General features: G+C 39.6%; 1 protein-coding gene across 1 annotated transcript; it reads right to left on the minus strand.

The window, feature by feature from the left end:
- Positions 1 to 29: 29 nt before the first annotated feature.
- Positions 30 to 8,583, minus strand: LOC4342686 (protein SEMI-ROLLED LEAF 2-like). Its single transcript, XM_015790155.3, has 20 exons — positions 8,387 to 8,583; positions 7,659 to 7,802; positions 7,438 to 7,512; positions 7,141 to 7,256; positions 6,918 to 7,032; positions 6,686 to 6,814; positions 5,987 to 6,034; positions 5,320 to 5,537; positions 5,033 to 5,229; positions 4,656 to 4,942; positions 4,305 to 4,454; positions 3,691 to 4,212; positions 3,451 to 3,600; positions 3,211 to 3,286; positions 2,956 to 3,083; positions 1,949 to 2,149; positions 1,699 to 1,836; positions 1,507 to 1,629; positions 832 to 1,050; positions 30 to 690 (listed from the first exon to the last, which is right to left on the minus strand). Exons 2-20 carry the CDS (start codon positions 7,791 to 7,793, stop codon positions 517 to 519), a joined length of 3,201 nt encoding a protein of 1,066 aa, XP_015645641.1. The 5' UTR covers positions 7,794 to 7,802; positions 8,387 to 8,583; the 3' UTR covers positions 30 to 516.
- Positions 8,584 to 20,198: the final 11,615 nt, after the last annotated feature.

The raw sequence follows: 20,198 nt of genomic DNA on the forward strand, positions 1-20,198 counted from the left end.
CCCCAAACAGGCCCAAAGAGACCATTACATGCATGGACAAAGATGGTGCTCCCATTTACATAATGATAATTACATTTGAAGTTGTCAACAGGGAGGCTTCTCTTTCTGGTTCAAGAAAGACACCTCTTTTTCTCATAGACCACACCAATTCCGTGATGATATACTCTCCAATTTGCAGCATTTGACACAAGTTACATACACACATACATGTATAGCTCGTGATAGAGGCACTGCTCCCCACAGTTTCTTCTCTACACGTTGCAATGGCAAAAACAAACAAAAAAGAATTAACCTATATATATGTATATACCGCTATACATAAAGAACGAATCGAGTGGGTGTTGAATCCGGTTGACCCTCTAAGACCATGCACACGGATATGCATATATTCCTCTTTCAAAATAAACGGAAAATTGCCACATCATTCGGTTTATTATCGGCTTGAGATTTCTTTTCTTTGCTCATCTATGTGAAGAACTTGGTGGCATGATAGACTTGCTGCTGCAGGCTCAACCTCTAACAACCAGCAGCCCTGCGAAAATTGTCGTATGGACTTGATGCCGGCAACCTCAGGAAATGTTGCTGGGCTTGCTCATAAGTTGGCTGTGGATTGGCTTCGTTCATGTTCATGTACTGGGGGTAACCATACAGGTTATCGTCGACGAACGGATTCGTGTTCGGCACCCCAACCTGCTCAGAATCAAATTATTGGCCTTAATTTATTATATATATGAAAATGCAGTATATGTATATGCTTTTGTCAGTGGATTGACATGGTAAAAGAAGAATGGCATTTAGAGTTGAAATTGTTTGCTGTGCGATTCGATCTACCTGAGGCGGATATGGGTCATGGAAAAGGGACAAATCCGTCTGGAACGGCTGATTGGTTGCCATGGGATCCATTGTCATATCCTGCGAGAAGCTCATGAAGGAGGCCATTTTCTGATGTTTCCTGACAGTGAGGGCTTCGCATTGGCTACTCATCTCCTTGAATGGCATGTCTGTTGATACAGACACTCGTTCTGTATGAGGTGCCGGGTCTGTGACAACCTGTGAAAATGCCAGAGGATGAAAACATAAGTCAAATCGGTTATCATGCCAAGTGAAACGAACTTATAGATCTAGCATTCTTTACTTTTCAAACAGGTGTTGTTCTTTAATTAGGACGTTGATGAAACAAATAGGTTAATTTGACATATGGTTAGACAATATAGCATTTCAGGCATGGATCATTTGTTTTCTCCCAATGATAGGAACATTGACTTTGATGTATCACATTGGTGCAGGTCTTGGTTGAATTTTGCAAATGGGAATCCTCGCCATTCTGCTGAGATCTTGTAACTTTCAAACTACTACTGTATACCTGCTGAAAACTTGGTGGGTGTTTTCCTAGGTATCCTAGAATGCAGAATATCACACACAATAGTAACTTTATTCATGCCAGGTTACCTCATCAGAAGAGTACAACAAGAACATAGAAAATGAGTTTAAGAGAGCAAGGCATACTGTTTCAAGAAGCTGATCGATACTCAGAAGATCTGTTACAGGCACAGCATTTGCAGAAGCAGCTGTACTTTCTGAAGCTTCCCCAAAGATATCGTGGTCATTTCCCAGGTCGATCAGCACAGCCTATTGAAAAAAAACACAACTTTAGCATTTTAAGTAGGACACAAAATATATTTGCGAGCCTCAAAATACCTCTGGATGGTGATCATTATCATGAGATCCTGGTGATGAGTTATCACCAGTTGCTTCAAAAAAATGAGTGCTTGTTGGACACATGTCATCGGGAGAGAAATCGCTTAGCAGTTGATTCTTCACACTATTCAACTCCGCCTGCAGAAACAGAGAAGTCATCAGCGGTTGCACTTTTTAGCGAATACAGCAGTTTCATTGAGCTCATGTTCAAACAATGAATTTAGGAGACCATTGAGAAGATGAACATTACCTCTAGCATATTTGTTATGTTGTTCATGATTGTGGAGACAATGCATTCTCGGGATTGACTCTCTGATAGTTCTATCGCTGAAAGGGACTTCAGTGCGTTAGTATTATCCTCTGGTGATCCGTAGATTTTCGACGGATCATCCACGGAATCTTTCACAGCCTGAAGCTTGCACTCATCCACCAAACGGAGGAATGGATCACCCTAGACAGAACAGGACACACATGTCAAAATAAGGACTATGCTATTCATGAAGTCAAGATGCCGCAAAAATGCCTCTAATAACAATAAGATGATTAATTGTGGTTTGCTTATCTCCAGACTAAGGGTTCCTTTCAAATGCAAGATAGAGAAAACAGAGGAATAAGAAAATCATAGGATTTTGACAGGAACGTAAGTACAAAACAAATGATCGTTTGAATAGACCGTAGGAAAAATATAGAAATCAGATGAGAGATAGACTCAAAAGGAAGTTTTCTAAGAGGTTAGAGCTCTTGCAAACTTTACTAAAAAATCTGCATGCATTGAACCATTCCTTAGGAATTTCATAGGATTTAGAAAGCTTCAACCCTACGTTTCAAAGGGCCAAATAGGAAAAATTTCCTACAAAATTCCTACACAGATCCTTTGATTCAAAGGGGGGCTAAATATAGATGCAATTGAAACCCAACTTTGATATATGCATTACACAAATTTGGGGATATGATTTTAAATCGTGGTTTCAAGCCCGCTGTGATATTATTATCAATGTACTCTTACCATACTTACAAAGAAAAGTATATATAGCATAACAAGGATAACATAAAAAAAGGGATGGATAAAAAGATTAAACTAATGCAACATAACAAGCTTAATACTAAAGAGTAAATTAGGTCCATCAACTTGATACTAACATGTATTCTTACCACTTCAAATAGGTAAACATCTCAGTTTGCAAAATTGTCTTTGTTTAGGAGGTTACACTATAGAAGGAAAAAAAATGCACTGGACAATATTTTGAATATACATACTGTTCTCTCATTCAGCATTTGTTTACATATTGGAATAAGAGGTAACACGTTGAAAGTTCTTGAAGAGAAAATGATCATAGCTGTAGCAAGAGTAAACAAGGAACGGCGCCGACATGGTGGTAATGAATCTGCAAGACTTACAAAAAGAAAAGTTAGGCATCCTCATTCATTTACAACATGGGACCAAGTTTTCATGACGCATGGAACACTGCATTTCAATTTACTATTAGTGCTACTTCAAGGCAACTTGGCTACCTGGTTCAGTCAGTGAATAGCCCCTCAGTGAAAATGCAACCTGAAAACTCTGAGTAAGAGCCTCAAAAACTGATGCCTGGAAGAGCAAAAGAAGGGAGAATAAGAAAATAGGAAATCATGATAGATATCCTTAAGCTTGGCAAAAATTAATCAATACTAGCCCCTGATAGTAGGGTTTAGTTAGGATGATCATCAATAACGCGTATGATAGATCATAGATGTAATAATAAGGAGGATTACCTTGGCTCCAGAGAACAATAGAAGCAAACTATAAGTGTGAGCAATGGCTTCATAGTTTGCTGGAGTATTTTCAGGAGATGTTGCTTGAGCCCAAATGGATGAAAGCAAAAGTGTGATCTGGCGACTGCTCAGCTTCAGCAAAACTGATTCCTGAGTGCATTCAAGATAATGCAGAAACAATTATGTGATTTTAGTTAATACATATAGAGTTTAAGAACAAGCCATATTTGATTAAGGTACCATTTCATCTTCTGGATGGCTTGAGGAACCATGGTCTGCCTTTATAGACATGGAAGGTGCTCTCAAAGACATCGAAGTAACTCTGAGAGATATGGAAGGGGCTCTCAGGGCTACTGAAGGAGCTCTCATAGCCATTGAAGGACCCCTCTTCATGGAAAAATTAGGAATTTTCATGCTACGTCGGCGACTTTGAGACACAGGTAGGTTCGAACGTTTGGCATTACTAGACTCTTCACTGATACTATGCAAGCCACTGCTATCACCTTGTGAGTTGTCTGAGTGCTTGTCCTTTTTCAACTTGTCAAAGATGGCAGCTGAAGATGAAAACACCGAGACAGCCCTAGAGAGTGTCCTCTGCATGTCATGTTTCTTAGCCTGACCTGATACACTTGCTTGAATCGAGGGGGCAACGGAAGAGGGGACCAAGACAATAGCGAAAATGCGGTGCGCAGCTACTCGAGCTTCATGATCAGGGTGGATCATCGTTAAGAGCAACTGATGAAACAGAGCTTCTGGAAACACCTGACATCATACACAAGAAGATAAGTCTTCAAAACAGAAGAAAGTACTGCAGCAAGGAGATAGTCTTCTATCTTCTAGTTTTGACAGTATACCTTATTCTGATAGGTAATATTTGGAACAGAAGCAATTATTTGAGCTGTACGATAAACAGCAGCTGCAGTTGATCTAGCTACAACAGGAGTGCTAGCAATATTTTCTAGCATCACGGCCATCATGTCCAGAACTGGTCCAGCATCAGTTACCTGTTCAACAAAATACCCTTGATAAACCTTCTGTGCATTGTGGATAGATCTTCTGAAACTAATCATAGCATTGCACAGAACAGAAAACAGGTTGCTGAGGGGCATCAATTGAATCAATCACATTTATATAAACAATATGATGGTGATGTAACAGGTATAGGAAAACATAGAAGTTCGCAGAGGGAGAGAAAAAGAACATACCTTCTTTGCCAGCTGTCCTAGACAATCATCTATAGCCTTTCGGAACTTTTCATTCCATTTTACTAGCTCCGAATCTTTGCTGCCGAGAGTAATATGAAATGTCCTTTTCAAATGCCTGACAAGATCACTTATGGCACCTATAGTTGCTGCTGAAGCCTGAGCGATGGATTGTTCTGCTAGGGTGGCTGCTACCTCCACGATACTAAGCTGCATCTCCTGTTGCTTCACCATGGTCTTGTGTTCAATATGCTTTATCAGTAGAGACAACATTAAGTGCATGTTTTGTCCTGTAGGAAGTATTTTATCAAAAATAAATATCTAGGTTCTTTGCATATGATAATGTTAGTATCTGTGTGGAAAAGATGCAAATGAAGCACCTGCGTTTTCCACTAACAGTTGCATGTCCAACAATACACACAGAGCAAGTCCATTTTCAGGTGACCATGAACTGTTGTTGCCGAAGTACCGAAACAAAGACTCCAGGATACGACGGAATGTTGTTGCCTCCCTGGAAAGCCTAGCCATATTGTGCACACATATTCTGGACCAAAACTTAGGATCCTTTGCTTCCTCCCTGCACATCACACAAGTATGTTCAGAAACCACCTACTGAAAAAGAAGAATTGACAAACCAAATCAACAGAGTAGAAAGAGATAATATTACACAGTAAGGTTAACTCCACCCTTAACATTAACTATGTTCTCCCACAAGGGGACAGCAGAGATGACAAAGGGGGAAGAGTCCTCCGTTTTGGAGTCCTCTGCTTTGGAGTCCTCCGTTTTGGGGGCTTCTTGCTCCAACTGGTCGCTTGAATCCTTGGTAACTTGACCATCATTTTGCATCTTCTGAGGTCGGTAGTTTTCAAGTACTACTTGAACCACCTAAGAATGAAAATAACAAAGAAAAAACCATGATGGAACATTTGGAACTGTAATATGCTTGTGCTAGCAACCTACTACCTGAAATTAGCCAAAATGGAGAGCAGAAAGAAAACTGTATGCATCACCCAGTTACATAATTATTTCAATAATATTTCTGATCATCTTATGAGCAACAACTAGTTGATGTTTGGCTAAATATGCATAAATAAATAAGATTTAAAAAACCATAGTAGCTGGTGTAGGATTTAGATAGTCCACCTCAAGGGGACAGTCCTAACTATTATGGCAGTCCAAGTCCACAGATTATCCAGATCCAGCTATCTAAAAGGTTTAATTACATATATTCCATTTTTGAGTCGTATGCAATTTAAAGTAAGATGCTATCTGATGATTATGAAATACATAAGCACAAAACTAAGGAAATGAACTACTAATCAGATATAACTTACATTATCGAATTCCGATGAAATATGTGAGAGCTCTCCCATGAACCAAATCTGCACAGCATAAGAAACTAAATGATATAATCACTGTCAAAAATATTTGGTTCGCTAAGTTATAAATGTTTAGAATAGTTGGTGCATACATTTGAAGCGAAATAAAGTAGACAAAAAAGAGAACAAAGCATCCATTTACATCATTATTGTGAAAGATAATTTACAGTAAAGCAATAAAGCACTATACTGTTGCAGATTAGTTTTACGAAAAAAAAAATATGGTGGGAACAAAATGTATCAATCTAGAAGTTATGTTGCAAAATAGTTCCTGGAAGTAAGTTGATAGTAATAATATATGTAGTTAGTACTTAATGCTTAATGATTATGAGCTCCCATTCGTCACGTAGGAATGCAAGAAACCTCAGATGCAAACTAATGTGTTTTGCAGCATACGTGTTAGTGTTTGCTTAGAAGTGAAGTGTAATTTGAATCTCTTCTGACACAGTAGTTGGACATTTTTTACCTTCCTAGTCACTTCTTCACCATTTTTGCAATCAGTGCTAGACATGTTATATGTGAAGTATGATTTGAATCTCTTCTGGTAACAGTATTCCCATACTTTTGTTTTCCTTCCTACTCATTCGTTCTTCATTTTAACAATAGGTTGAAGCATATGACGAAAGTTTGATATGGCTTAACAGTAAAGTTTACCATAGCTGAAAGGGCTTGCAGGGCTGCAGCGCGTAGGGCAATGGTCTGCTCATCCTCTCCTACTTCTTGAGATAGCTCACATAGTCTTGGGACTAGCCCTTCCAAATTGAACTGATATGTACCATCCACCTAAAATAGACGGAAATAAAAGCATGAACCAGATACATCATGTCTTTCAAAAGAATTCTGCTGGTGAGGAATGGTATCACTGATCACCAGGCAACGGAAATACCTGATTAACTGCAAAGTCAAACAAGGTTTCACATCCTATGATGCGCATATCATCCTGCCTCTTTTGATCTAAAAGAGTGTGTACAATACTTAATAAGCTACTTGCAAATAGTGGCCTGCATTGAGCAAACCAAATGATAGTATTAACATCTGATGAATAGAACCAGCATGTTACAACTCGTTAAAGGAAAAGGGCAAAACAAGGGGAAAAAGAAGACTCTCACATCTGCTCTTTACAAGAAACCAACAATCTACGGTATATTAGCATCACCACTTTTGCAAAGCCATACTGTTCACTTCTCAATTCCTTGTAGATCCTTTGCTCCAAGGAAACCGTGATCTGCTCATACATCAATTTGGAAAAAAAAATGGAGTCAACTGAGCTTGAAATTTTCTTGAGAAAAGATTGAGGTGAATTTGTGTCAATCAATACATGACTAACAACAACAAGAGCATGACAGGAACAATCTGACTATTGACAGAAACATTTTTAGCTCCACAAGAAGGTAGAGGGCGTGAACCTTGGGCACTCGGAGAGGGTTCCTCGAGCAATACTCGCACAACTTCCCGATCCTTCTCTCATTCGGTTCTTCATCCTACATCATGATAACATACGAGCAGCAACAACAAGTAAATTAGCTAAGCTGCGGAGCATCGATTAGTCCGATAATGCGGCTTCCACACATGAACAGAACAAACAAACAAGACAGAGATGGGGGATGCAGCAAGGGGCCCAACCTACCTGCGTTTTGGGGAAGATCTCAGCAAGGATCGACTTGTACCTCTTAACAGGCTGCCTTGATCTTGCCCTCAACCCGGGGCAGAAATAGCAGAGGCTCCCGCACGCCGGCAGGACCTTCCGAGATATCACGCCCATCCCCTACTACTGTAAGCAGAATTGATTTAGCAGAGCAAAAAACAAAAAAAAAAGCTAATTAGAATAATTGCAAACACAACAATGGCGATCAAATCAAGGGATTCCACCTCCAATATGCACTATCTAGCTACGAATTTTCTCCAAAGCAAGATACATTAATAATTGTTGTTGGCAAGTTAAAACCGAGCAGGCGAAATTCATAAATTTTGGGGGGAATGCCATTTCTAACGGAAATCAAATCAAAACGAAAACAAAAAAAATTCTAGCGGCGTTCGATCTCGCTTAGCGGCGGCTGGCTTGGTGCTAGACCTTCTCCTAGGTTGCGTGTTTGTTTGTTTTTCTTTCATGGTTACAGCCTTCCATGGCTGCAATCTTGTAAAAATTATTTTTCATATTATATCAATATAAAACTTAGCAAATGTATAATGCAGGCACTTTAAGAAAAGAAAAACAAAAAAAAATCGAGCGGCAACCTGCAACAACAGAAGCAATGGTTCGAACCCCAATCTCTCGACCAATCAAACATAATTTAATTAAAACGCTATGGAAGGAGATCGATAGATCGATCGATGGAGGAGGGCAAAGGAGGTTACGTTGCTAGGAGAGGCCGCCGCCCGGCGGGCGGGCTGGGCGCCGGGGGGGAAGAAACCGCGGGGACGGCGTACGTGCGTACGGCCGCGCTCTCCTGCCGATCCGGCCGATGGAGAGATGCGGGGCGGGTGGGGAGGAGAGGAGACGCGGGGGTGGGAGGGAGGGAGAGAGGAGGGAGGCTGTGGCACGGCGGGCGCGCATGGCCTTGGGCGAGGAATGGGGGGTGGCCGCCATTGGTGCGGGCGAAGTGGGCGCCGGAACTCGAGGCGCCTGCACCTGCATGACCTCCGTTGCGCCAGCAAATGCCAGGTGGGTGCATGCCGGTGTTTGTACAATCATAGTGATCTCGGAATACGGCAGGTACTATAGCCATCCAAGTACGAGCCACAAGATGCTACTGGCTCCGTCCTAATTTGTATAGCACCTTCTTTTTAAGAAAAATTAAACCTGATAACTTTTGACTAATAAATATTATGTATATTATATCACTAGATTTATATTTATGTTTTAAAGTACTTTCACGTGATACTAATTTTATATTTATCGGAAACATAACATGGGATAAATTGATGGTCAAAGTATGTCATTGAAGAATGTATAAAATATATAGGCCTTATAATTTGGGACGGAGGAAATACATAGTAGTACTAAATGATGAGGTGGAGGAGATAAGAAAGATAAGAGCGAAATATTCACTTCTCAGAGCAAGTATAATAGCAGGCTATAAGCGAGCTATAACCACATATCGAGAAGAAAAGAGAAGAGAGAGAGAAGAAAGTGGGCTACAGATTTGTAGCCAGGTGCAACACAGACTCTAAGTTGTTGTGTGCGTATGAGAGGTGAGACCGGGTATTAATGGTGTAGTATGTTTTTATAGGTAACTATTATATGAATGGATTATTAGATTAGCTATAGATAATTTGGAGCTAACATTTGGCTATACTATTAAACTTGCTCTTATGCAAGGAGCAACCCCTACACAAACTTTAATAAATATGTGAGAGTGTTAGAGATATTGGAGATTGTGTGGTAGAGGCAACCTATTACACATGTTACCTCTTAATTAATTTAATAGTATATGTCATGTATGAAATTAGATGTGGTAGTAACTTCTACCATGAAGATATGTATATTGTTCTCCCCACTCATTCCCCTATAGAAGGCCACCGAAGCTCCGGATTGTTGGTACTAGAATCTAAGAGCAGGTACAATAACATGCTATAAGCTAGATATAAGAATATTTTGTGAAGATAAAAAGATGAGAGAGAGAGAACAGCGGACTATAGATTTATAGCCAGCCGCAGTACGGACTCCAAGACACAATATGTGTATGATAAGTGTGACCAGATATTAATAGTAATATAGTATATGTTTATAGGTAGCTATTGTATGAATTGGCTGTTAAATCGATTATAGATGACTTGAAGCTAGCCGTTGGCTGTACTATTAAACTTGCTTATTCGTACCATGCATGATTAACAACTAAAAATAGCCTACATGGGTAACAGATAGATAAATAAACTGTAAGGGAGAATCCTCTATAATATTTTTTATAAGGGTTCACAATTTTAACAAAAACCAGTCGAATTCCACGAAAAACCGAGGTTTTGACGTAGCCCGAAAGTAGAAGCCGTTTAGAATTTTGATGGGTTTCATCCAAATTTAAATTTGAATTGATAAAAAGGAAAAAAAATAAAACCCTATAAATAGTATGATATTTATAGAACCTATTTGGGTATAAATTTTTCAAAAAATTGGTGTATTCGGTGTATTTCTTAAACTTTATAGTAGGAAAGAAAAAGAATAACAATTTAAAAAAAAGGAAAACACTTTCCTGGGCCGAATTCCATGCAGTAAGCCCACTTAGTATTTAGCCCAGATAATAGAATAGAGAGGGGATGTAGTTCTACACCTGATTTCGCTCGGAATTTCGCTAAAGCTGACTGGTTTTTGCGAGCATACTGGTAAACTTAGGGAATTTGTATTCAAATTTTAGTTTATGAAATTTGTTCAAAATCTACCGGTTTTCAACCTGATTTTGCGAAAACTATCATACCGCCAAAGCCCGGAATAGAAGGTCATCTCGGAATCGTAAACCCTATGCAGATACATGATAGTCCTATAGCTTATAATTCAGTGAAAATGCAGCAGTTATATGATCATGCCAACGCTGATCAGCTACCTGACCATGTAAGATATATATCTAAAGTTCATACAAATACTTGTATCCCTGCATTTTTTTCGAACGTGCAAAAATGATTACATGTCAGTATATTAGAAAAAAAAATCTTTTATACTCTTATACAGCGCAACCGGCCAGACGGCTATTGCTTGGGGACAAGGAAAAAAAAAGAGAAAGAAACAGAAAGAAAGACTGCTAGAGTAAAAAAGTACGAAAGAGACACGTTGCTCCTATAGAAAGGAGGGTGCCGGCGGAGCCCCACTACGCTCCCAACATTAACATTAACAGTTTTGTATCCCTGCATTAACAGTTAGCTGATCATCTGAAACAAATTAAGGATGAAAGAACCCTGTGCAGATACATGATAGTCCTAATCCATCATCTGTTCTGGATTTCATAAATTGATTTCACATAGCCCTGAGAAAAGTTACCGACAAGGGATTGGAAACACACGCACTCACTATATAACTTTGATTAACAAAATGTTCTCGTCTAGATTTACAAATAGAAAACAAGATCATTTATCACCTATGGATGTACATAAATAATTAAAAGCATCCCTGAAACTTGATGCAAGGAAACAGTTCCCCTTATCCACCTATCTCCCATTCAGCAATTTACAGTGTGAACCAAGAAAATTCTGTTTGAAGAAGCAACTTTATTTCATTTTCCCACTTTTGGGAACATAGCAAGCAACATTAACCAGCAATCTCGCCGGAATTTTAACTGAATCCTGTGAAACGCAAGTAATTTCCGTGAAACACATTCGCATGCGATGCATTTGGGAAGTGATGGCATTCATCCACTTCAACCAATTGATTGTTGAATGGTGATATTGACGGTGAAACTCACTTTATATTTCAGTTCCCCATAATTGTCACAAGTAAGCTAGGAACAAATCCCTGATGATGAGATCGATCCTTTTATGCATTTGTAACATGTTCTTGTAAAATAAATAGACTTTGATTTGTGATGCCGGAGTACTATGCACATGCCTAGTAGAGGTCCTAGAGGACATGTTTTTTTCCCCAATACTTGTTTTTATTTTTCTTGCCTAACCTCTATGCCTTTGTTTAATATGCATGATCTGCCCAAAATTAATGAAATTTATAATGGTTCATTACTACGAACTGTAAATACTTGTTTTTTTACTTGCAAAGTACACGAATCTCTATCTGTCGTGAATATGAATATCGTCCAAGAAAAAAAATTAGTAACATCCACGACACTAAATTTGTTTCACTAAATTTAATATTGAATATATTTCGATAATATGTTTGTTTTGGGTTACAAATATTACTGTATTTTTCTACGAATATGATCAAATTTAAAGAAGTTTAACTAATAAAAAAAATCAAACGACTTATAATATGAATTGGAGGGAGTATACTACTGCCACTGAGTTAATCATAGTTGAACGATTTACAACTGACAGGGTTTTAAATGATGAAGTTGTAGGCCGTCCAAGTTTGCTGAGGAGCAGAGCCAATGCTTAATCTGTCAAGAAAACTATGATGGGTAACTACCATTCCCTTGGTAGAATCACCACAAGCTCTTCGCCTCTTCCTACTAGTCTTATACTCTAGATGTAATCCATGAAATCCCATGAAAGCTTGTACTAACAATGATCAGGATTAATTAAAACAATGAATAAAAAAGTAGTGAGTAAGAGGTATTAATTATTGACTCATTTGGTTCATTTGTTTCATAAGAGAAATTATGCTTGAGCCATTTGAACCTAAAGTCTGGCCAGTCTATAAATTTGGTTGATGTTAAACCTATTTTGTTTTAAAATAACTCCGGTTACTGCTCTATAGATTTCTACGGATTTGATGATGTACCGTAGTATAAGGTGAAATTTGATTTTGCACGCTCTGTTGCGAAGTGAAAATGTGTGCTAAATAAGGTGCAAAAATATATATTAAAAAAAGTGCACTGTACATGGCGTAAAATGCAGTACACTCATAAATGTCAGCGATGGATGGAATTCACAACATCAATTTCTTTCACGAGGTACAGTGACAGTGCTACAATTTCACTGCATCCCCTGTTAAAAATTGCTGGAGTGAGGGCTCTCATTAGTCATTACTATCCATTCACATTAGGAAGACCTTAATTGCTGGCATTCGGTAGTGTGAAGTCTCAACACCATACCTGCATTTTGTACCCTCTCACTAGAGAGCCACAGTACAACTGGCAGCAGTGAATGACAATTGACAGTATAAAGCTGCATTTACTAGCAACAGTGGAAGGCAATGTGCAGCTTATAAGGTGTATACATGGATCATCTCTAAAACCACAACTATCAAATCAATTGCTTTTCCCCTCTCACAGCAGCACATATTTTTACCACGATCTTGTGATCTAGGCATGGGATGCATCAGGAGAAGATACATCGGTTGTTCTCTCATTGGATGCCGCTCTAGAGTCCAAAGAAGCTTTGGCATGCATGCTGCTCTGACGATCCAGTTAAGTTAGTACCTTGCATGATTGAACATGCTCCATTGCTAACACATCAACGAACATAAGGTGAAGGTGTCTATCTATAACCTTTCTGTCCCTTGAGCTCAACAACACCCTTGACCTCAACAATATGAAAAATCTGTGCATCGTTTGCATGGGATGAATGATATCTAAAAGTCTACATTAACCAACAGCCTCCTGCACAAGAATGGAGATGACTGAATATCTTGATCAAGTAATATTCCATCTTGCTTTAATTAATAATGGCTATATCGAGAGAAATAAAATGATTTGGAAGCTTAAGATACCGCTTAAGATTAAGATCTTCATGTGGTACTTACTTAAAGGGGTTGTGTTAACCAAAGACAATTTAGCAAGACAGAATTAGAATGGTAGTTTAAGATGTTGTTTTTATATGAAAAATGAGAATATTCAACATCTTTTCATGGATTGCCATTATGCAAGGTTTATATGGAGAGCAATACAATATTCTTTTGGTCTATGCCCTCCTAGTAGTATATCATATATTTTTTATGGTTAGCTTTTGGTGGTGGACAAGAAAATGAGTAAGCTTATATGGAGTAAGCTTATACTTGTGGGGGTCTCTGCAATATGTTGGGCTCTGTGGTTGAGTAGGAATGATTTGGTTTTTGACAAATCACCATCTATTACATATATACATGTAATTTTCAAGGCAACAAATTGGCTTCGGTGTTGGGCTCAGCTACAAAGTTATGATGAAGATGACGAGTTTATGAAGGTTGCATGCCGTAGGCTTGAGACAATAGTTATGCAACTTTTTGCCAATTATGGTTGGAGATTCACAAATAGATTTCAATAATGTGTTCTCCTTATCTTAGATGGATTATTTTTTATTTTAAGTGCGTGTTCTCAATGTTTTGTTGAACTACACTCTTTTTTGAGTGTAACTTTATAATAATTGGTTGTAACTCGTTTTGAGTAAAGGCTGGGATATTCTATTCCATTATCTTAAAAATAAGTAATATTTGCATGTATGCATCTGGGAAGAAATTAGGGGACAGCCACATGCCTCCACTTGAACCAACTGATTACTCAACATTTTCTCTCTGTACTTGAACCACATGCCAGTTCCATCAATGCCTGGATTGGATGGAACTTCTGCATTTTCTTTTTCTGTACTGAAAGATATACTGATGGTATTATGACTTGGGCAGATATAGGAGTAGGGCAGCTACTCCTAGGCCCAAATATCGATTGAAATTACACTTCAAAATTTGAAAAAGAAAGTAGAATATAGAAGACAGGTTTTTGTAGGTTATACTAGTTCGTCCATACTCTTAGAGCAAATTCCTCCATGACTGCTCCAAGCTCCTACGAACTTACTCCCTCCATCCCATTTTAAGCGCTGCTATGAGTTTTTTTTTTCAACTTTCATCATCCGTCTTATTTGAATTTTTTTATGATTAGTATTTTATGCGTGACTTATGTTTTTCAATATTTTCATTTTTTTAAATAAGATGGACAATTAAAGTTACTCATGGCCGTGCTTAAAATGGGACGGAGGGAGTATATATTAGACCCAAGAGTAGATAACCAGCAAACTCCAGTGATCCAGACTGCCATCTATTTCTTCCCTTACATATTCAGTAGTTCAACAGAAAACCTGAGGCTTGAAGTTTTAGTTAAGCAGTGCATCAGCTTACAGCAAAGGTGATGTGGCTCCAGGAGATGTGAAACTGTGAAAAGTAAACATGAATACCATAGTGTAGGAATGAGAAACATCGAGAAGGATTAGAGGAGACTCAGGGCTTATTCGTTTCAAAGGAATTGCAAAGGAAAAGCATAGGGATAAAAATGGGTTTTAAACTACCATTCGTTTCATAGGAATGAACCATAGGAAAACTATAGGAAAGTTTTCCATTCCTCCATTTTTGAAGGAAAAGCATAGGAAAAAACAATCCACTCTAACCTAATATTTGCATTCCTTTGGTTGGCTTGCTCAACAACATAGGAAAAATTCTTGTATTTTTTAATCCATAGGTCTGCACATGTATTCATATAGTATTTCTACGTTTATTCTATTTCTACGTTTTGAAAATGCTGTGAACCAAATAAGCCCTCAATGTGGCAAATAGCATAGCGTTGGGCATTAATATCCCACATGTAGAGTTGAGTTTAGATAGGTTGAGGACCAGCGTATAAACTTTTTGCAGTAATGCCAGTTCTAGCTAGTTCATCTGGGTTAACTTTAAAAAAAAGGGATGGATGGGATTTACTACACCATTTTAAAGGCACATATATAGTATATATGCTTTGATTTCACCTACACCCCCTTCCCAGAAAACTAGCATGAAGGCCACTCATCAGTCTGTAGGATCGAATCACAAGAACTAAGCCAACCAGAGGGGGGTGAATGGTTGGTATACCCAAGAACCGAAAACTTTTAGCGGAAATAAAAGTTACCCTCGAATTCGACAGAAGTCGGTCTGACCGAGATTGATCTGCCAGTCTGACCGAGTGGATGCCGCCGGTCTGACCGGTATAGATCACCCGGTCTGACCGCCGATGTCGCCTGCTGCGCCTGTTGCCGCCGCCGGTCTGACTGCCGTGCTCCCGCCGGTCTGACCGCCGCTTGCCGCCGGTCTGACCGCCGGTGAGTTGCCAGTTAGACTGCCGAAACCCGGTGAAACATAAATCGAAGAACTCTTAAAGTAGATGACGACTTTATTGATTCTCTATGTGTTCACAAAGTGCATCAACATCACTCCTTACAAAAATTTCGACTAAACTCGAAACCCTAACTAAACTAGCAACTCAATTGCTCTCCAAAGTGATACCAAAAAGCGATACTGGGAAGCCTCACGCTCCCCCTCTATTTATACATGAGGTAGGCAGCCTAAAACCACGAACCAAACTCATACTAAGAGTCCTAAACACCTTAGGAAACCCTCTAGTACAAGACACAAACTTAACATAACCAATCGTACCAAATTTGGACTCCTTCCAAATTCGACTCCGCATCCCATACACACACAATACTTCCACCGTATGCCATATGGAATCTTCACCAACCACGTGCATCAACTCTAGCCTTAGTATCCCGCATGATATCTGACCACCACGGACATCGTTTTACCACCAAGCCGACTCCCGGTCCATCACCGCAAATACTCTGCCGAGGCATCGAGTCACCTACACATGAAACAAACAAAGAAACCATATTCCGAGACCAAGCTATCCTCAACTTGACTCATTGTTAGCAAACAACAGTATTACATACGTATAGTATCCATCTAGAAGCCATAACCATGAAACAATCATGGATATCCAAAGAACCAATCCGAAACCGAAACCGACTCAGCGTTAGCCGGTCAGACCGCGGGCCTGGCCGGTCTGACCGCACACATAGCGCCGGTCTGACCGGCAACCTCCGCCCGGTCGGACCGGACACATAAAATAACAGAATCCGATCATCACCTGAAAATTGATTATCTCCAAAACCACTTCGACGATAATCTCCAAATATCAAAACCAATAATCACAGATGCCAATTGTTCATCACAGAATAAGGAACAAAACACACTTTGATCTTACACAATCATCACTACTCCATCCATCCCATAATGTAAGGGATAATGGGTAGATGTGACACATCATAGTGCAATGAATCTGGACTATGATGTGTCACATTCACCCATTATTCCTTATATTATGGGACGGAGGGAGTACCATTCACATTAGCATGAACTTATGGACACTCAGTAGTGAACAAGTCTCTCATGAACACCACACCTCCATTTTCTACCCTCTCACTAGAGAGCCACAAGTACAACTAGCAGTAGTGCATATTAAATGGCATAGCCGCATTTAATTACTAACAAAGTGGAAGGCAATGCAAGCTTATAATGAGTACATGGATCTCTGAAACCACAATTACCCAATCAGTTTCCTTTCCCCTCTTTCTACCACAATATCTCATTATCTCGGAATGGGATGCATTTGGAGAAGATAAAAGGGTAGTTCTCCCCATTCATGCTGCTCAAGAGGTCGTAGAAGCTCGGGATTGTTGGTATAGGGATCTAAGTGAGCACCATGCATGATTAACAACTAAAAATAGCCTCCACCGGTAATAGATAAACAAACATGAAGGGAGGACCCTCTATAAGATTATGTCCCTACGTAGCAGTTATATACTTATATGATCATTGAAATGTTGTTGCCTACCTGATCATGTAAGATATCTAAAGTTCAGTATCCTAGAATTAACAGGAAGCTGATCAGATGAAACAAATCAAAGAAGAAAGAACCTTCTGCACATACACATGGTAACCCATCACATATTCTGGATTAAATAGATTAATTCACGTAGACCTGAGAAAAGTTGCCAACATGGGACTGGAGATTGGACATGCATGCTCGTTATATCACTTTTATTCACAAGTTCTTATCTAGATTTACAAATAGAAAAAAAAGATCATTTTACAAAATAATTATTAGCATCCCTGAAACTTGATGCAAGGAAAGGAACTGCTCCTATCCACCTGTATGAACCAATAACTCTGTTTGAAGTACAGTCATAATGCTGCAATTTCACCACGTCCCCTGCCAATAGAAGTTCTGGAGTGAAGGCTCTCATTAGTCATCACTATCCATTTACATTTGGAAGACCATAATTATTGGCACTTGGTGGTGTGGAGTCTCCGTTGATACTCAAATTTGGTACTAGTTTGGATTTATAGCAACTTGCCAAATTTGGAAACTATCGAGTCTTTCCCGCGAAGGCCGGTCTGACTTCCATTGTTTTTTTTAGGAAAACGACGGCAGGAGCTCTGCTGGAATTTGATTAAGAAGGAAAACAGAGTGCAAACAGATCGGTCTGACTTCCGTTGTGTGGCCGGTCAAACCGGACAATGAACTGCAGTCAGACCTTAGGTGTCCGCGTGGTCAGACCTTCAACACAAAGTCCGAGTCCAATTAAGTATTTCTCGTGTTTCCTTTTTTGAGACTAGGATTTCTCGAATCTTAGTTGATTTCTAAGCCGAATTGGACATGAAAATGACCCTGAGAAACAAGTCCACCCCTCCTACAAATATAAGGGGTCAAAACCGATTGAAACAACAATAAATTAATTATCAAAATCAATTTATTACCCAAACCCTCTATATTCTACATCTTCCTCCTTCTTGCTACCTATCCCAAAGTCTATTCTACTCAAATTCCCCAATTGCTTGTCATCCTCGTCTCTACGGCTTAGAGGACGTCCTAACTGGCCTGCCGGAGTCTAGGACAAACTGGCGCGTGTTCACCCTAACGGGGTCCCTCCTGGGTGTTCTTTTGAGCATCCACCGCTCCTTGAGGCGGCTCGTCTCCGGGTGTGCCACTGCGGGTTGCACATAATGTGCTCAATGTGTGAAGGCGCGATTCGACGTCAACAGTCTCTAACACCGTACCTCCATTTTCTACCCTCTCACTAGAGGGCCACTCCACACCACGTGACAATACAACCGACTTAGTGAATGTTAATTGAAAGTATAGCTGCATTCACTAGCAAAGTGGAAGGCAAAATGTGCAGCTTATAAGGTGTACATGGATCTCTGGAACCACAACTATATATCCAGTCAAGTGCTTATCCCCTCTCTTTGCATGACAAATTTTACCACAATCTTGTGACCTTGGAATTGAACGCACTGGGAGAAGATACATGCATGGGTTGTTCCCTCTATTCTTGCCTCTCTAGAGGCCAACGAAGATTTGGCTGGCTTGCTGGTCCAAGGATCCAAGTTAGTACCTTGCATGGTTGAACAAGATCCACTTCTAAGATATCAAAGAACCTAACGTGATGGTTGTTGAGTTGTGATCCAAATTCATTTGCACTTAATAAAAGCCAGCTTCTGCCCTAGTGAAGCGGAGGCTGAAGTTGGCCCATTGGGTTGTGCACCTGGGGACGCCCGGGGGTGCGGGGGCGGAGGCCCCGCGGTACAGATCGTAATACCTTTTAGGGTTCCACCTCATATATATACCTCTCGTAAGCCGCCGTGCGGCGTTGTAACCTCACCCTCGATATAGTAAAGATTTTTTTGCTGGCTGGCATCCGTGGTTTTTTCTCTCCTGGTTTGGGAGGGTTTTCCACGTTAAATCTCATGTCTTCTGTGATTGATCTATTGTTCTTTATCGTTTGTTTGCCTATCGCTTCCTAACAATGGTGTGTGTCTGTAACTTTTCCGTCCTTGAGCTCAACAACATGGAAAGTCTGTGCATCATTTGCATGGGATGAATGACATCTAAAAGTCAACATCAACCAGCAACGTCCTGACAAGAATGGAGGGACATAATTTGTTCTACCGATGATTTTATTATTCTAGAGGAGGTACCATACTCTTTTATATCAATTTGCATTACCTCTTTAGACATCTCCTGAACAATTAGAAACATCACCACTGCACTCCTTCAACCTTTTCACTTGCTGTTTCTACATGAACAGATGAAATTCATGAAACAGAGGGAGAGTGTTGATTTAAGGAAATACAGATATCAACAATGATATGTTATAGCCCGTATTGGAATGTATGCATGCATAGGGAAACGGGGTAGCCAAATGACGATGATCTTTACTAGGGAGCAGGGGCATTTAGTAGACATGGAATGTATTCCACTTAATATAAACTTTGGTTCAGATCGAAGATTACAATCATTTCCAGGAGCAACGACCCCAGAGAATAGGTGTGCTAGCAAGTATTTGGCATGAACATGTTAACCACAATGATGATGTTGTGCCATGGGAATGGAATGATACACATATGTTGAGGAAAAGAGAGAAACCAAAGAGAAAAACAGCACGAGCAATTCAGCATCAGAAGCAGTCGTAGTATAAACTAGATAGCACTGGCTACGTTGTATATATAGACATCCAACTGAGGAGAAACATGAACACTGTTGCTCACTGCTTAGGTGAAGTATGAGCCTTAATTAATAATTTTGAGTAAGAAAATGCTGACAGCATGTTGATTAATTTTGAAGTATCAAAATTTTTCGGTATGTTGGCATTCAAAATTCTAATATTATGGTAGACTAGTGGTCCAATGGAGGGCACCTATATACCTATATATACCTTCCACACATCCAGATTCCAGCACTATTTAATCAAATACTCATATCTAAAGTCACAAGTCCATCTATATCTGATGGTT

Source organism: Oryza sativa, chromosome 7 (assembly GCF_034140825.1).
Source record: "Oryza sativa Japonica Group chromosome 7, ASM3414082v1".
NCBI classification, from domain to species: domain Eukaryota; kingdom Viridiplantae; phylum Streptophyta; class Magnoliopsida; order Poales; family Poaceae; genus Oryza; species Oryza sativa.

What these genes read in the sequence shown, in the direction of transcription:
- LOC4342686 (XM_015790155.3), bottom strand. Translation starts at nt 7,793, where the DNA reads ATGGGCGTGATATCTCGGAAGGTCCTGCCGGCGTGCGGGAGCCTCTGC. An exon ending in CTATTCACTGACTGAACCAG is followed by an intron (nt 3,084 to 3,210) that starts GTAGCCAAGTTG and finishes TAAGTCTTGCAG; the next exon opens with ATTCATTACCACCATGTCGG. An exon ending in ACATAACAAATATGCTAGAG is followed by an intron (nt 1,837 to 1,948) that starts GTAATGTTCATC and finishes CTGTTTCTGCAG; the next exon opens with GCGGAGTTGAATAGTGTGAA.